Here is a 20755-nt window from a genome sequence, read left to right as displayed (position 1 = left end):
AGGCTGGCACACAGAGGGGAAATATTTCATAACTTTTATTTTAAAAATAACTTGAAAACGTGAGCGTAAGCGTCCGCTGATGAATCTACGCAGCCTTGCTTTGGTTCTCTGTGGCAGCTGTTTAAAGTGCATTTAGCAATGTTCCCCCGTGGCCTCACTCTCAGTTGTGTTTCTAATTTATTTTTTGAACCTTAATTCCATTCCTCGCGGGCTTGTCTGTCCTCTGCACTGGGGTCTGCGTGGTGTCACTCCTTTCTGCTCGTACCCAACTGTTCTCTCTTCTCTTCTGTCTCGTGGGAGCTAATGCCTCCTCTTCTAACTGCACTCTTGCTGCTTCTCTCTCTACCTCCTAGAGGGACAAGCTTTGGGGCACAGAAAGAGACCGAGTAAGTCCTGCCGCTGTGTTACCATTCCTGTGGGCAGTCAGCAGCGTGCCCGGTGCGTGGGGGGGAGGGGAAGTGCCCTGGCTCCTTTCTGCTAGTCCCTTCATGGTCGGTGTCCAGTTTATTCTCTCCTTCCTCCGCAGGGAAGTCTGATGCTATTTGACATTAGGGTGGTGGCTATTTAATGACTTGAGACCCTTTGGTGATTGCTGGGGCACACACAAGTCTGATCAGCTGAGTGGGGGGGAAATGACGCTTCAGAGCCCTACTGGTGTCCTCAGTGCAAGGTGCTGCACCCCAGCAACAGCATGGCCCAGGGGACCTGGCCGCTTGATCTGCTCTTGGCAGCCCCCTTTCCCTGATGCTCTCCGGCCTCGCACACAGTAACCTCATGCGCTACAGGCTGCCCAGTGCTTTGGGAATGTGCTCGGTGGCTTGGAGGGGAAACAAACAGCTGCTCCTCTGAGACCCTCAGGCACCTTCCCCACTGTCAGCAAGGACCAGGATTTAGACACACAGACTCTGAATGCTTCCCATGATTTCTGCAAGGCCAAGGACACATTCCAGCTTCCCTCTGCTGCCCACAGCGAGCTGCCCAGCCAGCACCCAGGTGCTGAACGGTATAGATGCTCCCAGCCGGGAATCATCCCGCAGCCCAGATCTCTTTTCCCCACTTCCCTGGGTTACTGTACCAGAATACAGGAGAGGGGAACATGCACAGAGGATCCAAACTGCAATCCCCCCCACCACCCTTTAAGCAACCACTTTACTGTAGGCCCAAGGTTTCCAGTACAATTCAGGGAGGGCTGGCCCCCAAGACAGGTCTCAAGGAATGTGTGGGGCACCCCTGCAAATGACATGTGGCTGTCAGGGGAATAGTTGTTTTAGTAAATTTGTTACTGTGTTTTAGCCGCTTAAATACTGCTAGCAAAGTAACCCACAGCCCGGGTGCTAGTTACCTGTCCAAGTGGCCCCTGTCGGGAGTCATTTCCATGCATGCATTGTTAGTGCAGTTGGAGGGCTTGTACGTGTGGGAAAGCTGCTGCTAGCTGTTGGTTATTGTTGCTGGGGGTAATTTTCCTTTCTGGATGTGGACGAGCCAGACCAGTGATGCAGCCGTTCGCTCTCGGCAGCTGCTGCTTGGGGACTTGGGCGCAGTTTTTACTTTCCAATACTACTTTCCGGGTGGCGGGTACGGGAGCGGGAACGACGCTCATGGCAGTTATTCACTTTTGCTACCCCGAGAAGCTGCCCCTTCCTGTTGGGTTAGAACAGCTGTTTGTCAGCAGCTCACTCCTCTGAGCTTTGCCCCATGTCACTGGGCTCAGACTCTGAGCCTTTGGAGTCCTTGTGTTTAACTATTAACAGATAACCTTGTCCCGACAAATGGCAGCGACGTAGCAATCTCCCTTAGAGTGCTTCATTTTCTGGAGCAAACTAGACATTCAGCATCAGCCCGCTGTCGTTTCCACGGCCCACTCGCTGCGTTCAGAGGGGAGTACATCCATTTTCCTCTGCGTCTTTCTTGAGAAACTGGCCCTTCCGGCGCTGCTGACCGGAGCCACAGCTAGATCGGGGCGGGGTTCTCCTCAGAGGCCAAAGTGTTTCTCATTCTGGCAGTGAATGTCTTCCCCGGCCCCTTGGGATACAGCCCTACTCCAGGAACCAGGGCTGGCCGCGGCCCTGGCTGTGTGCTACAATTCATGGGCCATTGAGGACAGTGTCATTTTACTGTTAGTGTGTCAGGTACCTGCTGCCAGGGAAAGGGCTCCAGGGGCAGTGCCTCTGCCAGGGTGACGGGCACGGCCCCACAGAACCATGCTGGCATGAGCAGCTGGCCTCAGCACCTTGGGAAACGGACTGCACCTACCATGAGGCTGTTAGTCCCACAAGCCCCTGGTAACACCGTGTTCTCTGTTCTGGGGGACCAGGTGACTAACCCCCTGCCATCCAGCAGGAGACAGGCAGGGTCAGGAGCCCTCGCACCATACTACACAGACACACGCTCATGCCGTGTTAGACTTGATTGGCACTGAGCTGGCGTTAAAGTGTCCAGCCTTGCTATGAGCAGCTGTGCAGCGCGCCAGAGAAAGCCCCGTGCCTGGCACCGTCCCTTCCAACTCCCACCATAGCCCCCTCCAGTCCTGTGGCCACTGGCGTGGAGACTTAGCAGGACTGGGCCCAGGAGTCCAGATGAAAATAATTGTGTTTAATCAGCAGCGGGGGGCCTGGTCTCCCTGCTCCGTATTGGAGCTGTTTACTTCCTAGCCCACAGCTTCGCCCTGGGCTCGGCGGTGCAAGGCGTGTGTTAGGCCCTGTTCACATCACTGGCAGTGGGCTCACACACACACACAGAGTGGCTTGGCTCTGGGAGTTTAGTTGGTCCAGGAAAGGCTGGGACCCCAAAAAGCTGGAGCAGCAGCAAGCAGGAAATACCTGCCTAGTGCCAGAGGCTGCTCTGTTGTGACAGCAGCCTGGTGCTCCAGGGCACCACATGGAGGGGTCAGTCGTGCTTTGATTCACAGCTGCTATCGCTGTCCTCTGGGCGAGTGAGCGGCTTGCCTGGAGGGAAGAGCCCTCGATGCAGCCAGCGCTTGGCTCGTACAAACCCAAAGCAGCTCACAGGGGCAGGCCTGCGGTTGCTAGGAGAGCTCGTGTGCTTGTTTATTGGCAGTGGGTGACCGTGCGCTGGCTGGTTAATCTGTCCTGCTTTGCGGTGGGTGGGGGCTGATGGCTGGGTCCCGGGCACTTCGGGAAGGTGGAGGCCCTGGCTGGCCGAGGTGGGGACTCCTGGCTCTAACTCTGCGCTGGCTGAAGTGATGTGCTGCCAGGCTGAACGGGGTCAGGGTGCTGACACATCCAGGGAAAGCAAACGACACGTCGAAAGCAGCATGGACCTTCGTCAAGCAGGACCGGCTGATGCAGCAGTGCCCGGGGGCAGGAGGGTTTCTGGGCTCTCCGATGCCTGGAGGCTGTGGGGTCGGCAAGACCCTCGTTTATTAAACTCCCTTTGACTGGCTAACAAGCTCGCTGTGTGCTGCGCAGAGACCGGCTTTGGGACCTGGGGTTCGGAAGCTGGTCCCTCCCCAGGTGACACAGGGGTGCGGTGGGGTCAGCTCCATTCTCCCCCACCGTTACCCTGGGCTGCACCACCATGCTCCCTTTCCAAAGTAACAGTCAGCCGTGGCTGGGGCAGCAGGATGGGGCCAGCAGGGGCTGCGCAGAGCACCTGGCCCCCCCGACCCAGTGCCCCCCTGGCAAGGTGCGAGGAGGAGTCCGCAGGGCCCATGTTGTGTGCACCCCAACAGGGGCCCCAGTTGTGCTAATTGACTCGGCCTTGTTGTGAGGGTCTCCCCGACACACCCCACAGTTTAACACTCCTCTTGGGCTGCACAGGTTGGGGGCGCCCCGGGGCAGAGCAGACCTGCTCCAGGGTTGTTTGCAATGGGCCTGCAGGACCCCTTTGCAATCTGTCTGCACATCCCATCTCTGGGGCAGGGAGCAGAGCTCTAAACTGGGCACTCGGTGTCCTGTGTCCAGCCTGAATGGGCCAGTCACCTTGGCCCCACACTGAGAGTTTGTACGAGTCCCCTTGCCCTGAGCTAGCCAGGCCCAGGAAGGGTCCATGGGTGGGAGGGGAGTAAATGGCAGGGGACAAGTATTTGCACCATTGAAACACGTCAAACCAAGGCCTGGGCTGAGAGCGAGCAGGACGGAGACACACACCCTTAGGTGGGACAGGCAGGGTTTGAAATCAGTGGTAAAACTGCCATTGACACCCAGGGAAAACCGCTCCCTGAATGCACCGTCAGCCTCGGTCGTTTGGATGCTGGTAGCAGCACGGGGCCATGATCCAGGTCCTGATGCAGTCCAGGCACTGTGCCAGAGCCTTTGATGGTAGCAGGGTCGGACTGGCGGGTGAGGAAATAAGCGTGACTGTCCCTTTTACTGAAATTGCAAAGTAACGGCTGGCCCCAGGGCGGGGAGCTCAGTGCAGCCCGTGCGGTCGGTACATGAACCTGACTGTGGTGCCTGGCGCAGCTCTCACGTGCTGAGCTGCATCGGGAAGCGCAGCAGCAACTGGGCTGGTTCGGGCCCTGGCTCCTTAGGAAACCCCTGAAAGCTCTAAGATGAATCCCCTGCAGGCTGCACAGTGGGGCCTTTGTGCGTGTTCAGAGGGCCAGCATTAGCTGGACACGTGAATACCACCATGTCTTTTGCCATCAACAGCTTATTACTGTTTACAATCTGGCAGCCGTTCAATGCTTGGTCTTATTACCACTGAATCCAGGAGGATTTGGGGGGCGCAGCAGACGCTTAACGACGTTTCATTTTCCCAAGTGGGCCATTAATGCCAAACAGCCTTTTGTCCCCTTGCGCAGCCTCAGCCAAAAAGGAAAAGCGCTTCAGCCCATTCATTCAGCACGCTGCCTCCTTGCAACATACCGCCTCATTAGGAAACTCCACTCACATGGCACAGGACCTATGGTGGGTAAAAGGGCCGGCGAGTTTTCTCGAGCTGGTGGCTGGACTGGAGCATTGGGGCTGCATAATATGCACTGCCGTAGACACAGCAAAACAGGGCAAGTCTTTGCAAAGAGCAGCAAGAAGTCTTAGCTCGCACAGAATATTAGTGCTTCCAAATGCGGTAGAGATGTTAGCTAATTAAGCTGTATCTAATGCTTTGCCTGCAGGAGCAGCGGGACCAGGTACTGCTGAGAGGTTAGCTGATCAGAACGTCCTATAGAAACAGGGCAAATTCATCTCCCGTGTGTGCTGCAGGTTTGCTTTGTGGGGGCTGACTGCACACAGGAAGGGGAGAGTAGCTCTGTAGGGACTGCCAGGAACCGACCGGACAGGCACCTTAAGGCACCAGGGGGCCCTGCTCTCCTCTGGGCTAGCCTGGCCCCGGCAGGGCTGCGCTCAGACTGGATTTCATTGTCCAGTGAAGCTCAAGACCACTAGAAAGTTGGGCTTACCTGGCTGACCTTGTTCTGACCCCACAGCTGCCGGCTTTATCCCTTCTTAACCTTACCTGACTGTTGCTTCACACATGGAAGGCAAGTATGGGGTTGGCAGCGAGGGATTGGGCGCGTGTTACGGGCTTAGTGGCAGGGCAGCGCTGCTGGCAAAAGAGAAGACCCTGGCTGAGCCAGCCTGCCAGCAGAGCTCAGCGCTCGTGGGGCCATTAGGAACCGGGCTGCCCTGTCTGCCAGCTGGGTCCATTTCCTGACTTCCCACGTGAGTGTGCTCGGGTTTATTCCTAGCCAGGACGTCTTGAACTTCGGCTGCAGAGTTACTGTTGAGGCTTCGTTTCAGAAGTGACTGGCCGGGACAGGGAAATCCTGCCGCCGCAAAGGCAGCAGGGCTGTCGAACGCTTTCCAGGTGTGGAGACCTGCTGAGCGGGCTGGAGGGTGCTGCACCGGTGGAGATGCTGGTGTTTCCGTGGGCTCTGTGGGATTAGTGCGTGAGTCTGGGTCCTAAGGGCAGCACCCAGCCAGCTCCTTCCATTCATGTCCTCTTTCCCCACTCAGCCGTTGGCGACTCGGTGGATTTTGGACTCTGGAGGAGGCGGTGCCACCTGGCTTCCTGCTTTGTGTTTTCTGATATTTGAAAGGCTTGTAGACTTCCCGGCACTGAGTCCAATGCACAGCAGTGAGGGCCCTTCCCACCCAATAACTGTCTGGGGCCGCGCTTGTTCTGGGTCCAGGAAGCTAGGATTTAGCTAGGGCGAGAGGGGATTTCGCCCCGTGGATATTCCTCTGGGGGCAGGGGGGATGCTCCGGGAGCCCCGAGTGCTGCATGATTTGTATTGTTGTGGTGTTTGGGGGCCCAGTCATGAACCAGGACCCCGCTGTGCTGCGCTTTAACTACACGTGAGCATCTTTTTAAAGTTCATTTTCCTTGTCTGCTGAGTAATTTGGATGTAGCACTTGGGTGTAGAATCAGCTGCATTTCCGAGGGACAGCGCGTTGGTAATAGGGACAGCCCAGAAAGGAATTCATGAGTGAGCCCCTGTTCCGGCCTGGGGAGGGGGGGGATACCCCAACCTTCGCGAGTGGCTGGCCCCCCCAAAGGGAGGTATTTGGAGGTCACGCCTGGGGGCTGGCCCAGCTGGGACTTGGGGTCATTTCGGAGCGACAGGGAGTCGTCCCCACTGTGGGGCAGTAACATTGTGAGGAGGCAGTTGGGGGAACCATCCCCCCACTTGGCCAGAAGAGCCATAGACCCCAGAGCAGGATGATGCGGGGGCAGCAGGGCACTGCCTGGCTTCGCCATGCCCACCCCCCATGCAAAGCAAACCGTTTCCTGAGGACCCGGCATGGGTGCGATCCCTGAGCCCTCTGCCCCCCACAGCCCACTTGGCGCCACCTCAGCTGTATGGTGCGGGGGGCTTGGGCCCAGCTGTCCCAAAGCACCCGAGACGCTAGGCTTAGCCAGAGGCAGGTGTAGGGGATGCAGCTGCAGGAGTTGGCTGAGATTAGACGGAGATTCATCCCCAAGTTCAGAGTCCAGTGTGGGCAGGTTCTCCAGGTGATTTCAGACGGATCAGAGAGCAGCTTCCCTCTCATCTGATTCTGGCTGGGGGCTGTACCTGGTTCTTCCAGATGGGCCACCCCCGTGTCACCCGGACTCAGCTGGGCCCTGCGGTCCATCAGCAGGCAGAATGCAGCAGCTCTGTGCTCTGGGACCTACGCCCGCCGCCTCTCACTTTCAGGGTAGGTTTTGACCTCCAACGCCCCAGGTGCTTGGGAACGGCCTGCGTGGGCAATGCCTCTCCCCCGTCCCGCTGCAGGGGAGCTCAGCCGCAGCTGCAGGCCTGGACAGAAGCTGCCCACAGGGCCCCTGACTCTCCCCCAGTTCAAAGTGGCCCGAAGCTGCTGAGCTCCAAGGTGCAGTTTGAGGCCACATCCTCTGGCTCTGGGCTCAAGTTTCCTGCGAGTCTCCTCACCACATCCCCTCTTCCTCCCGCCAGGTTGCAAGTCGTTCAATATGATGTCCCCAACCGGTGACAACTCCGAGCTGCTGGCAGAGATCAAGGCTGGGAAGAGCCTCAAGCCGACTCCGCAGACCAAAGGCCTCACCACTGTCTTCTCAGGCAGCGGCCAGGCGGGGGCCAATGTAGGTGACTGGCTGGCCCCGCTCCACTCGGGCCTCGCTCAGCCAATTGTCTCTGCCGGGGGAGGGAGCTGGGTTAGGAACCGGATTAAGTTTTTAATTAAGGGCGGCAAATTTGATTGGCTGCAATTGTCACAACAAGCTGGAATCCTCAGCAAAATTTAGCATGATCCGCTTTGTGCTGTAAGCAGGGAGCCGCCGGGGAGGGGTGCTGGGAGCCCAGGCGGGAGGGGCACTTTCCACAGGAGACAGCCGCTGCTCCCAGTAATCCCAGGGGCCCATGGAGCCCTGGAGAGTCGTGGGCAGCGATTGTCCCTGGACGGGCTGTGTACTCCAGCGCTAAAACCCAGGCAATGGCAGGCCTTCCTCCCGCAACCCCTGAGCCCGCTCCCCACAGAGCGCTCTGGCCAGGAGTCAATGGACCCTTCCCCCCGGGGGAGCCGCCAGCCACTGTCCTCACTGCAGAGCACCCAGCAAAGACGGCGGGCTCTCCCCAGCCAGGAGCAGCTGTCCAAACGGGGCACCAGCCCTCCTAGGGAGCGCTGGGGTGGGGAGTCTCCAAAGCACCCCAGAGCCAGCGTGGCCCCCCGAGGCAGGGCTGCTGTGAGGCTCCCGCGTGTACAGGGTCAATGGGTCTGACAGGAAAGAGGCTCCTTTTCCGGGGCTGTTTTGAGCCCTCCTGTCGAATTGAGTTCTGTGACTCACACTGCACCCCGAGGCCCCAGGATCCGCAGGGCCAGGCGCTGTACAAACACCTAGCGAGAGGCAGGCGCTGCCCCAAAGCCCATACAACAGATGCTGGGCGAGGGGAGGAGAATGGCAAAGTTCAGCCCCTCTCCGGAATGGCTCAGACACCTGGAGGAAGGGTCTCGGTCCCCACGGCTGCAGGGGCCGGGCTCCCCAGCACAGAATGTCCCGCACACAGGACTTACTTTGCAATGACAGAGGTGCCGGGACTTAAGCAATTTTTTAACTTTCATAACTGATGCAGCAAGTCCAGAGGGGCCGGGCTCTGAACTGCCAGGCCCAGAGGGGCCGGGGCTCAGCCCCAGCAAGCCCTGGCACAAATTAAGCGCTGCCAGCATGGGGCAGAGGGAGTCCGCGGATGATCGGGGTCCTGGGCTCCCTCCCGCGGAGAGGCGGGTAACTTCTCTCTGAGCGAGCACCTTCTCATGTAGCATCTCCCTCGTGTCGCACCACGCCCTGAACTAAAGCCCTCTCCTCTTTCTGCCATCCAGCTAGAGACTGCAGCTTCCTCCCTGCCCCCCACGAGGACACTGACCCCACCAACCACGCCCGATGCAGCCTCCGTCCCCAGGGCCGCCAGCTCCCCTGAGCCGGTCGTCAACGGCAACTCGCCGCTCATGGCCTCGGTGCAGCCCAGCCAGCTGGACATCGAGGCCCTGATCCCCACCCACGACGAGCAGGGGCGACCCATCCCTGAGTGGAAGAGGCAGGTGATGGTGCGGAAGCTGCAGATGAAGATTCAGGAAGAGGAAGAGCAAAAGCGCAAGGTAAGAGGGAGGGCGGCCCTCCAAGTGCTGCAGTGCAGTGTGCTGTGACCGTCCTCTGCCGTGTGCTGTGAGAGGGGCCTGAGACAGCTGCTCTAACTGCCCTTGGGTTGGACCCGGCAGCTCAGAAAGGGGGACGGGGAACACAGGAACCAGCGAGCCTCGGCCAGCCGGGCTGCACGGGGCAGAATTTGGGCCTCCGGGCCAGGTAGAGGAAAACCCCTCATCCCTCCCAGCCAGCAAAGTGCATTATGGGAGAGGCAATCATCACGGCTTGGTGCAGACTAGCAGCCCCGGTGCCGCTCCGGTTGGTTCCAGGCAGCAGCTCCTTGTGTTGATAACGCTGAACAGGCAGGAGTCATTACGCGTGCCCAGCTAGTAGAGTCGGGCATCCGACAGAGCCTACGACTTTATCTCAATGGCTACAGGAGAAGCAGACAGCCCAGCGTCTAACCCATAAACCCCCTGTTTAACCCCCGATTTCCCTTGGGTCAATAGGCAGGAGTTCAGAGTTTTTCACCTTCAGAAACACGTCTTGTGTTCTACTCAGCATTGCCCAGAAAGCGGCTACAGGTCGGCGCGCCAGCATGTCCACTCGCTTGGGGCGTTCGTCAGAGAGTGCTGGGGTCGGGGGAAGCGTGTCCGACTTGACGGCCTGGCTCCCCTAGCCCCAGAAATGAGAGGGGAGGCTCCCACCTGCTCTGCTGAGCGGCCCAAGGATTCCAGTTGGGTTCAGGTGCCCACAAAGGGATGGGTCATGCCATCCTGGCTCACAGCGGGGGGAACTGCTTGATGAGTACATCAGTGAGGCTCCGTGCGACAGCGGGAGGCCAAGGTGCACTTGTGCAGCACGGTCTGTCTGTATCCATGCACACCCTGCTGTGCTAGGGCCCAAGCAGCCACACTAGCACTCACGACTGACACACCCAGACAGGCCCCGGTCCTGCCAGGCAGCCAAGGTAGCCCTACAGCGGGAGGAAAGCTTTGTGATGCAAAACCTCCCCAGAGGCAAGCCAAAGCCACAAGCCATCCCAGAGTTCAGTCTTTGCTAAGCTGCTTCTTGAGTGCGGTTCCCCAAGGGCTGCAGAGATGGGATCCATGGAAGGCCAGGCTGGCTGGCATGTCCTGGAGAACCAGAGAGGGGCCATGTAGGAGCCACCTGCAGCTCAGGGCATGTTAGCATGAGAGACAGCCCCAAGCGGAAGGAACATGCAGTCTGGGTGACACCTTTGTCCAAGAGCAGAGGCAAGCAAGCGGCTGCTTTCAGCCCTGCAGAGACGCTTGCTCTCACGTCAGCCTGGGCTTGTTGTAGAAACCAAATGCAGAGCAAGGTGGGTAAACAGACTGGGCAGGGAGGCCAGGGGAAGCATCAAGGTCAAACCATATTTAAGACCTTTGCAGACGTGGTGGATTTTTCACAGCATCGTCTCCTGGTTTTCTTGTTAACATGGAAGGTGCTCGGGTACAATGGTGATGTGGTGGACACCGTTCCAGACCCTAAGAGAGACCCAATCACAGAGTGGGTCTGTCTGGAGGAGTCCAACTGGTAGCATGAGCAGCAATATGCCTCCTGGCGAGATGAAAGAACCCTCCCCACAACCGAATGAACATCTGCCTTAGCTGGACAGACCCCTGGGGGGCTGGGCCCCTCCCTCCACTGCAGTGAAATTCCCACCGAAATGTGGTGAGGATTTGTATCCCACAGCGTCTGTACTGACTCCCCCCGCCATGGCAACGCGTGCATTGCCTTGCTCCGCGTGGATTGTCTGAAGAGGGAGGCTGGGCGGAGATTTCTGAAGCTGACTGGACAATTGATCAGTGTCCCACACACGGCTCCCAGCCAGGTTAACGGGGGTTAGTGCAGCCAGTGGGCTTGGAAAAATCTCAGCCACGACTGATGCAGCAGGAAGCTTTTTATTAATTGAAAGGGCTCAGGGGAGGATAACCGGGACCAAGGCTCAGCCCCAGCACTGCTGTAGGAGCTGGGTAAGGGGCAACAGCCACGCCAGCTGGACTCGGGAACAGAGTGCGCTCACGTCCGGGGCAGTAGCCAGAACGGTGTGCTAGCCTTTCCTGGCGGGGCTCGGCCTGGTGGTGCCGGGGCTGCTCAGAGGCCTGTTCCGGCTGCCTTGGGAATTCGACAGGTCCTGCTCAGCAGTGATTTGTTTTGCTGACGGTGAAAGAGCCCCTGGTTGTAACGGGGAGCTGTCCTTCCTCCGATTCCTGCTGCAATGGAACTCTGCAGTTCTGATGTCGGCTCCAGTGGGCTGGAGCTGCCTACCCCGTGCAGGGCTCTTACATCTGGGTAAATGGTCAGTTGTGGAGGATTAATTCTAAAGAAATCCGTAAGCCTCCATTAAAACCTACCTTAAAACCCTGCCACTGCGCAGTCCTTTCAGCCAGGCCATCTCAGCGCTGTTAGAAAGTGACCCTGATAGTCAGTGATTTGGGGGTGCAGAGGAATTACTGCCACTCTCAGCTTGAAAAGTCTTTATTTCTCCCGTTGTTTTCTGGGCTTGGATTTTCTTTTAGACGCAGTTTGTTAGGGCCGAAGCCCAGTCCCCAATTATTTTCCTTCTGGACATGCCTTGTTCACACAGAGGACTTGGCTTCCCTTCAGAAACGTTTGACCCGTTAAGATTTGTGTGTGTGCTGTGGAGAGTTCTGCATGACATGAAGCATTCGGCATGAGTCTGAGCTCTTTGCAGTGTTCTGGTCAACTCTGAGATGCATTTAAACTGCAGTATTTAGCACACGTGGGGCTATCGACTATGAGCTACGCCTGTCACCTGAGCTGAAAGCTCCATCACGGGTCAGCTATTAACAGCTGGTAGAGGGTGCCCACTCCACCCAAACCAATGATCGCCCAGAGCTGCCATTTTCTACTTTAAAATGAGGACCCAGGGGAGGTTTATAAACAAAACCAAACCCCTCAACTCTCCCATTTCACACGGAGATGATACTGCAGGTTTAAATGTCTTACATGGTCATTCAGTGGTGTAATGAGTGAGCGGTTCCTGGAAGCATCTGCTGCTGTATCCTTTGATCAGGGACTAGCAACAACATATTCTTAGCAAAGTTCTCTCTCCAGCAGAGCGTGCGCGATGCAAACAGGCGCTCTCCTCCAGCCTCATCGCCTCACTCCATTGGCTTTGTATCGTCTGCCTTTGTCTACACTCTCCTGCCCTCTCCTTGCGTTCAGTATTTCCAGCCTGCCCATTGCCATTACACCACTAAGGACATGTAAAGTCTAGAGCGTGTGCAGAGAAAGGACAATGTGGAGCTCTGTCCTGAGGGAGATGTTTTTTCCCCCCTGCCTTAGCTTGGGACCGGGAGTTACTACAATCACGAAGGCTGGAGGTATTCCCATGCACACAATGGCATTCTGGGACCCTTCGGGCAGCTGATGACTGAGGAGGACATAATCCGCATTGAGAAGCAAATCGAGAGCCTCCAAGTGATGCACAAAGTTCAGAAGGTGGAGACGGAGCTGGAACAGCTAGAGCATGAAATGCAGCAGCTCCTGCCGCTCTCTGCCGCCTTGGCAAAGGAGCATTTCACGACAAACCCCAAGCGCATGCAAGGCCGAGCCGATGACCTCCCGGCCTGGTGCAGCAAGATCTCCACTCTCCTAAAGAGCATGGCCATCCTCCTGGCTATGCTTGGGGGCAAGGCGGTCAACCTGGCAGACATGGTGAGCCCCGACATGTCCGAGCACACGGGCCAGGCCGCGAGCACCTCGCCCGAGGCAGCACCACTAAAAGAGGGCCCTGCTAACATCGGGAGATCACAGTCCTTCAGCTCCACTCGGGAGGAGGTGGAGAAGGAGATCATGCAATGTGGTGTGTCGGTGAAGAACCTGAAGGCCAATTATGAGTTGCACACGCTGTGCCGGCTGCCGGAGGCTGTGTCCAGCAGGGTGTACAAGCGGAAGAGGTCCCTGCCTGTGGGAACCATGCCATATAGCTACGGCCGAGAGCCCATCCTGGAGGAGGATTACATAACGAGCGGTGATCTGTTCAGTGCGCTAAGCGAAGATGCTGCAGCGGATGGCATTGAGCCACCCAGTATGCTAGAGCACGCTCCCTTGCCCTACTGCGAAGCAGGGCCCCGGCCCTCCAGGGATACAGAGGCACAGAGTGCGGCCACGGAGCCTTTCGGGGAGGCCCTGTTCAGCCCCGACCACCTGACCAGAAGCCTCCCCGTGCAGACGGAGCTGAGCTGCGTGCAGGATTACATCGACATGCGGAAGGAGCGGATCGTCTACCTCTTCCTGGAGCACTGGAAGAAGTGGACGTTCACCGAGTCGGTTAGCCACGCTCGCCCCAAGAGGAAAATGGGTCTCGCCGAAACGCTCGACTCAGAGTTCAGCAAGGAGCCCAAGGCATATAGCAGCGCCCCAGTCCCCATGGCGACCGGGAAGAAACCCAGCGAGGATGACCGGCTCTTGTACTTCATGAAGCAAAGGCAGGTGGTGGGGAAGCTGATCGCCCACTGGAGAAACATCATCAGCCAGGTCCCGACGCGGCAGATCCGCCGTCTGAGCCGCACCAACATGTTGTACTGGCCCGAGCACTTCCTGCCGCACGTCTGTGGCTCCCCAGTGGAGTACGACAGCCTGACGCTGGACCTCTTCATGCTGGGCTACTTCCAGCTCCTGGAGATGAGCATGAGCCGCGAGGAGAGGAAGTTCCGGCACCTTCTGTGCTACGAGATGTTTGACCGGCTGGGCAGCCACAGCTGGGAGCTCATCCGCCAGTTCCACAAGGTGGTGATGGAGGAGATCGAGGCCGGGAAGCGGGACTGGCTGGATGGCTTTGAAGATCTCAAACAGGAGTTCTTTGGGGACAGCCTGGAGCCGGAGCAAGCGGTCGCAGTGGAAACAGAGGTCCCAGCAGGAACCCAGCCTCCACAGCTGGTCCATCAGGAATCCTGCCAGAGCTTAGTCAGTGATGTCCCACAGCCCGCTCCAGCGCCCGATGAACTGGGCCTAGCCCCTGCTCCTAAGAGTAGGGAGAGCTCCATCCAGCTGGTCTCCGAGCTAGGCGAGTTTAGTAATGAGGACATTTGTCGCTATATAGACCGTAGCTTCTCCTTCTGGAAAGAGAAGGAGGCAGAGATGTTTGATATCTGAGCTCTCCCCAAGCAGTGCCCAGCACACGCTGTGTTAGAAGCAGGCAGGGGCATCCACACCCTCGCCCCACACGGCTCACAAGTCGCAGGGAAAGGCGAGCGGATCCTCTTTGAGGCGGGATGTTGGTCCATCTCATAGAGGGAATTGCTGGCTGAGAAGCAGCTCCAGGGACAGCAGGGGACAATCAAACGTGCGCCGGCACCAGAGCACTTGACAAGAGCTGCTTTGGCTCAGTTAATTACTTGAGGGACCCGTTGTATTTCCAAGATGAACTGAGCTCCAACAGCTGTCTGAGCCCAAGACAAACCTTTGGGGAGAGCCCTGTAATCATTTTATCTGATGCCTAGGTGAAGAGCTATACGACAGACAAAAGAAGCACATATTCCCCGGCTGCACCCAGTACAGGATTCTACTGTGCAGACTAGGGACTCTGAATAGAAACAATGTAGTGTTCATGTTAGTCAGAGGGGCCCCAATCCTGCAATCATTATTCAGGCAGGACTCCCATGGGCTTCAGCACTCCAGTGACCTCAATGGCAGTTTGGTTTGCATAAGGACAGCGGGATTAGTCCCAGAGTCTGCGGTGTTTTGTTGAATCCTGAATTCCCTACATGGACAGTCTCAACAAAGTCCTCTTCTTTCTCAAGTAAAGCTTCTTGTATAGCCGATGCTCCCTGCTGGCTGAACTGACCAGGGTGCGGCTGTAACCACGTGTCACATGAAGTTGTGGCTGGTTGCGGTTTCCTGTAGGAGGTGGTCCATGGATTTTCCTCTCGAGCAGTGTGTACATTTGCTGTAGTCCTGCATTAGCTGGAGGAAGAGCTAATCCCTGACAAATGTACAGTGACACAAGCTGTCTCCAGTTTTCTGCATTTTACAGACACTTCTTTAGCTAAATGTTTCCTGTAGCTGGGGAGCCAGTGATTTGGGAGTAGGAACTGGTATGAGCAGCTCCATCCTTCCTCTGGTGAGGTGGAGGAACATGCCACAGTTGCCCTGGGTCCATAGTGAGCACAGGCTGAGTGCTGTACTAATTGGTCTCACAGTGCGTGGTTCTGCAACCAGATTCGCAAATCCGTAGCATGTTCCAGCCGTGTGGCGAATTCCCTTTGATGCTGTGTGCTTTCAAACTACAGACCACTGGGCCCACGTTGTTCTTTGAGGATTCCCAAGTCTGTTGCTTGCCTTAGTGGAATGTGCATGGCTTGGAATGGAGATAGGACCAGAGTGTTTATTGTATAGACATTTGGAAATGAGTTTTGCTTTACAATGGGGGGAGGGGGTGTGTGTGCACACTTTGCATCTTCCCTAACACTGCTTGTGACAATGAAGGAATAAAGCTCTCTGCTCTCAGAAGGGAGTGTCGAGGCTGTTTCAGTGCGATTTGGTGCCCTCGACACCTTGCTCTGGGGCACTGGCTGTTCCAAGCCCAGTGTCCTGCAAACACCCAAGGAATAGGGCCAGTAAGCTCTTACCAGATGCATATTTGACCTGGTGAATGTGGCCTGAAGCCCAGCGCCCAGCCTGGCTCCTGCAGCATCAAAACAGTCAACTTTAAAGAAGGAAAAAGGTGGGGGGTGTAGCTGTGCCAAGCCCACACCCCTGCCCTTTCCCAGCAGCTGGAAAGCCCTGCCGGCCGGCGTTCTTGTACTGCCTCACGTCTGCTAACTGGGTGTTGGAGCTCCTGCCCAGGGAGTAGCCCTGAGGGTTCACACTTCCATGGGCCTGTAATCAAGCTAGACAGCAGGGAGGAGAGATCCAAGCATGGTGTGTGGGGAAACTTCCATCTGGCATCGCCCCGTGGGCCCAATCCTGCTGCCAGTGGTTTTGGTGGTGGCAGGGTTGGGCCCCGTCTCATGGAGACACACATGAAATCAGAACCAGCCTGAATGCTGCCCCCAGCTCTGAGCGTGCACATTTCACAGCCTGATCTATTGCCAAGCCTGGTTCCAAAACCCGTTGTGACATGAGAGGGTCTGTTCTCCCAGCATCCCCAGCACAAGCCAGGAATTACCTACATGCTCGCTCCCATGGGACGCGCCGACCAAGAGGGGCTGACAGACTCTCAGGGGCTTAGCTAGCCCGTGTGAGTCGCTCTCCGTAACCAAACCAGCCGTTAGACGGCAACAGAGCCATGCTACTGCGGGTCCCGCCAGGTCACAGCCCCAACACTACCCGGGAAGCAGGGGCTAGTGCAGGCCAGAGCTCACGGCCTCTTCTCCCACGGCTGCACATGAAAGCAGAGGCACGCGGTGGCGAGGGACGGGTCCTGCGTGCATCTCTTTACAAAGCTAGAGAACCGGCTCCTCAGAAACCATCAAGCAACCTGGGAAAGGGGGAGTTACGGGAAGGTTTGCTCACGCCACAGGTGCTGCCTCTGCTGTGTGGCGCTGTTGATTAATCAGGACACGTAACCTAACCTGGACGTCCCACGTGGCGTTAGTGCTGCCCAAGAGCTCTGGGGTAGCCTGCGTTGCTGTCAGACTGTCCCAGAGCCGTTGGTCGAGCCGTCTGCTGTAGTCAAATGTGCCTGGTCCCACACCAGACCTGATTCATTCTTTCAGTCTTAGGGGAGTGGTTGGCTTGGGGGATCAGTGATCGGCTGCAGGAATATAGGCCTCTGCCCCCCACACTAGGTCCCATCTGGTCGCGCTTGGCTGAAGACTGAGGTGTAAGGGCCAGGATCCCATCCTGTGGAGTTACTCTGCGATCACACTGCTGGGATGGAGAGCAGGCCTGGCCCATCCCGTTCAAATCTAGCTCTGGAAGTAAAGGCTGAGAGACGGTCCTGTTGGCTGTCGCTTTGGTGGCCCGGGGGAGGCTGGTGTTTTTAATCCCATTCCCTCATCAAACACTAAAATAGCATCCCCTGGGCTAGCACTAACGGGCAAAGCCACCAACTGCCCAGAGGGAGGATGCTGAACTAACCTCTCCCCTCTCGAAGGGGCTCTCCAGGGCAGGGTGCGGCAAAGTGCTGGGGACAGCACAGGGGACCTTGCACTGGCTACAGTTTGGTCATGGCCATGCGTGAGCTCCCTGCCAAGCAGTGCTGAGATCAGCCATCAGCTGGCCTGCAGCAGTCTTCCACCGCTCTTCCTCTGGCCTCTGGCTCGCGTTCACTGAGTCACACAACCTGTCCCCTGCCATGGTCCTGAGAGATGCCCCCGGCTGTGCCTGAGAACTGTCCTAGCAAGCTGGACGGAGGGGCTGCGGACACACAGCTCATGCAGCAATGGAGAGCAGGCGGGGAACGCTGGCGGGATTATTTGCGAAAAGGCCCATGTGGCGTTGCCAGCCCGCAGAGCCCGGTGTGTAGCTAGCCAGAAGTAGGGCATGCGTCTGCCCCTCCATGCGGTGCCATTTCTACTTTGCTCTTAGGCAGGCCCTAGGCAGGGCAGGTGCCAGTACAAACAACTCTCCAGCTCCTTCTAGGCAGCAACCTCTGGTGGCCACGGCGCCCATGCCCCGCTCAGCGCGAAGTCTCCTTCAGCACAAGTGGAGCATTGAGCTCCTGCCCCTTGTATAACGGCCCTGCTAAGCTCTGGCCAGCCCAGGGTACCAGCTACCCAAGTGTCCCTCCTCGCCAGCCAAGCCGCTCAGCTGAGGAGTGTTCTGCTGACTTTTGGCCAGGTGGGGGTGCGCGTGTTAGCGGGGCCTGGCCCCCCCAGAGCTGTCTGACTCTAGCCACAGCCACTCCCTGCTCAGGGCCTGCTGCGTCGGGGCAACGGCGGTGCCGTGCTCTCCATTGCACACCCTCCTTTCTGGGGGGCAACGGGCCGTTCTTTGTACCTTCCATGTGTCCTCAGGGTTCTCCCCTGCCCTTGGCAACGGTGGCACCTCTGCCTTTCCCTGTAGCCTCTTGGGTCAAAACTCCCCCAGATGCCACATGGCCACCTGAGAGCCACGGAATTCCCCCTCCCCCTTTGGCAGCCCTGCCCGATCGACCGGCCGTCTCCCCTCTTCGCTGCTTGGGCTGGTCCAGCTCCATAGGGCTGGCCTAGGTGAGACGCGTCCTCCAGCCTAGCTCTCCTGTTCCTGCTGCCCTCCCTCCAGCTCTGCAGGGGCTCACGGGCCTCCCTAATGCCTTTTACTGTCTTACAGGAGAAGGAAGAAGAAGCTCGCTTGGCCACCATGCCAGCCTGGAGGCGAGAGATCCTGCGGAAGAAGATGGAAGAGGAAAGGTGAGTTGTCCCTGAGCTGGGCCATGATGGTGGCTGCCCAATAGCTGTGCTGCTGGGAGCTAATTGTATTTTCTTTCTCCTTGTTTTCACAGAGAGCAAAAACGGTGAGTCCTGCTTCTCCATTTACTTCTCAAGTAGCCTAAGAACCCAGTCCGTTCACTCCTGGCCAGGCCCCTGTACCCCGGCAGGGCCAGACGAAGCAGGCTTGTGTGCTTTGCTTTGCTCAGACCCTCGCTCCACGCCGACCAGTTCAGTGCCAGGGGCCTGGGCTTTGCAACCAACATCCCCATGTTTGTTTTGTTTCTAAACAGAAAAGAGCAAGAAAAATTGAAGCGCGAAGAGGAGGCGAAGGAGAAAGCGCAGTCAGAAAAGCTAAGGACTCTTGGGTACGATGAAACAAAACTAGCCCCCTGGCAAAGGCAAATTATCCTCAAGAAAGGGGATATAGCAAAGCATTAGGCGCTCAATAGTCCCTCTCTCCTCTTGGGAATTTAAGAACTTTCTTCCTTAACGTGAGCTGTTCAGTAGGTCAAGGAGGGGCCAGCTGCTCTTTCCCACTGCAGACACTACCAGCTGAAAAGTCATTTACTACTTAATGGCCTAGCTAGTGTCCATCCCTCTAACGAAATCCATGCCACAAGGCTACCCACTAACATCACAGAGAACGCTGTCCCTGTCTAGCAACGCCCTGGTGGGCCGCATCCATAAACAACTTAGCTTGAAAGAGTTTTAGGGCATGGGAAAGGTTTTCAAAAGTGGAACTCACAAGTGAAACTAAGTCAGTGAGTAGCTGTGTATGGGATCAAAAGAAACTCCTCCGTGACGGTAAATATGGTCGACTCTGTAGACGGTTCTGTTCCACATAAAACCTTCCCTCCACCTTAATACTGAACAGCATTCCTTTAAGTGTCTCCTTGCCCAGCCTTTCCACTCCCTGTCAGTCATTTGTTTACCATAAACTATACTTTTACCAGGAATAGTGGAGATCCTACAAGGCTATGCAGACAAGCTGAATGTTGTGTATATAGAGAGTCAGTTGCTACTAGTATCTGTTCCGTTGGTGCCCTGTAGATGCGGGCATATAGACCATGCTTGGGTATCATTTTCATTTTGCAAAATGGACATTTTAAAAGAAAATTTATGGTTAAAAACAGTTCTGTGCCCCTGTCGGGCTGATGCGAGCCGTTTCTTCAGCTGCCATATTACGTCTAGCCCCTGCTCCTGCATTGGCACCATTGCCATTAGAGCAGGGGGGGGTCGTTCTGTTTTCTATACGTTTTTGTCACGTGTTTCCTGGAGCTTCTAGAGGGAGATTTTCAGCTTGTTTCTGACCTAGAACTTCTATGTCTTCACCAATAAAACACTAACCACCTCCAGGCATCTCCTGTTCCTTTCTGTGGTCCCCCCTCGCCCCTACACACAAGGAGCTCTGTCCACTCGGCTCCAGGCCCTGCTCCCCGAGCGCCGGCCAGGTGTGCACTGGGTGCCCTGTGTGCTTAACACCAGCCCCCAGCTGGCTAGACCTCGCTCCCAGTGCCAGAGCATCAGTGCAGGCAGTGTGCCCTCCCCACCACCCCGGGGCCCTGCGCCTGGGGCAGCCTCTCCCCCCGCTGGGAAGGGGGGAGGTGTGTTGTGAAGCCCTGGGGGCTCCCCTGCATCCATGCTGGGCCTGCCTGGGCGCTGCCCCCTGTGGTCTCAGAGCACGGCCCAGACGCAGTCACAGGCTAAAGCCACAGGCAAGAGGCTGCAGAGGGTGGCCAGGATATTGCTTCTCACACCTCACTCCAAGGCTTCCTGGCTGGGCCCAGCTCTCCTCCAGCCACCGCCTCCCCGACATCCACTCTACTGGCCCCTGCCCAACCCTCCCCCCCCACCACAGGGCTCTGCCCCCCCAACTCTCTCCTTCCCCCACTGAGCTCTGGCCCCTTCCCAAACCCTCCCCCCCCACCACTGGGATCTGCCCCCCCAACTCTCTCCTTCCCCCACTGAGCTCTGGCCCCTTCCCAAACCCTCCCTCCCCCACCACTGGGATCTGCCCCCCCCCATTCTCCCTTCCCCCCACTCCTCTGGCTTTCCAGGCCCATGCCAACCAAACCTCACCCCCTTCCCCTCAACACTCACTGTGGGTCCGGGCCCTGCCTTCCAAGCCCTGGGCTCCAGTCAGTAGGTCTGTGCTTAGCCTGGCACCCTGGGCAGGGTGGGGAGCCCCCGCTAGCTGGTAACCCTGCAGCCAGCCTGAGCGTGGGTGCCAGCCCTGTAAAGCCACGGGGACTTTCCATGCCCAGTGTGGGGCTGGCCGAGCAGCCTGCCCAGTGAGTCACAGTCTGTCACGGCCCCTGCCGGATGGGCATTGGCTTGTTTTCAGGAAGAAGGCACCAGACATCCATTCATAACATTAAATAAATAAATAAATAATACCCTTCCCC

At 57.2% G+C, this 20755-nt stretch overlaps 2 protein-coding genes across 6 annotated transcripts in view; both read left to right on the top strand.

The window, feature by feature from the left end:
• LOC101936426 (espin) overlaps window positions 1-19705 on the top strand; it is a 76034-nt gene extending 56329 nt beyond the window's left edge. For 2 of the 5 annotated variants that reach the window (XM_024110261.3, XM_024110262.3), the window contains exons 10-15: window positions 6993-7103; window positions 7361-7506; window positions 8742-9017; window positions 18250-18329; window positions 18422-18433; window positions 18641-19705. In XM_024110261.3, coding sequence (XP_023966029.2) covers window positions 6993-7103; window positions 7361-7506; window positions 8742-9017; window positions 18250-18329; window positions 18422-18433; window positions 18641-18788 — 773 coding nt within the window. In that variant the 3' untranslated portion in view covers window positions 18789-19705. The remainder of the gene's footprint in view (window positions 1-6992; window positions 7104-7360; window positions 7507-8741; window positions 9018-18249; window positions 18330-18421; window positions 18434-18640) is intronic. The other 3 variants (XM_065574917.1, XM_008173704.4, XM_065574918.1) reach the window with 3 other exon arrangements.
• LOC122174569 (espin-like protein) lies at window positions 9029-18226 on the top strand. Its single transcript, XM_042859123.2, has one exon. It carries the CDS (start codon window positions 12421-12423, stop codon window positions 14146-14148), a length of 1728 nt encoding a protein of 575 aa, XP_042715057.2. The 5' UTR covers window positions 9029-12420; the 3' UTR covers window positions 14149-18226.
• Window positions 19706-20755: the final 1050 nt, after the last annotated feature.

Source organism: Chrysemys picta, chromosome 21 (assembly GCF_011386835.1).
Source record: "Chrysemys picta bellii isolate R12L10 chromosome 21, ASM1138683v2, whole genome shotgun sequence".
NCBI lineage: Eukaryota > Metazoa > Chordata > Testudines > Emydidae > Chrysemys > Chrysemys picta.
Note: the sequence above shows the minus strand (reverse complement) of the source record. Positions and strands in the feature narration are given on the sequence as shown.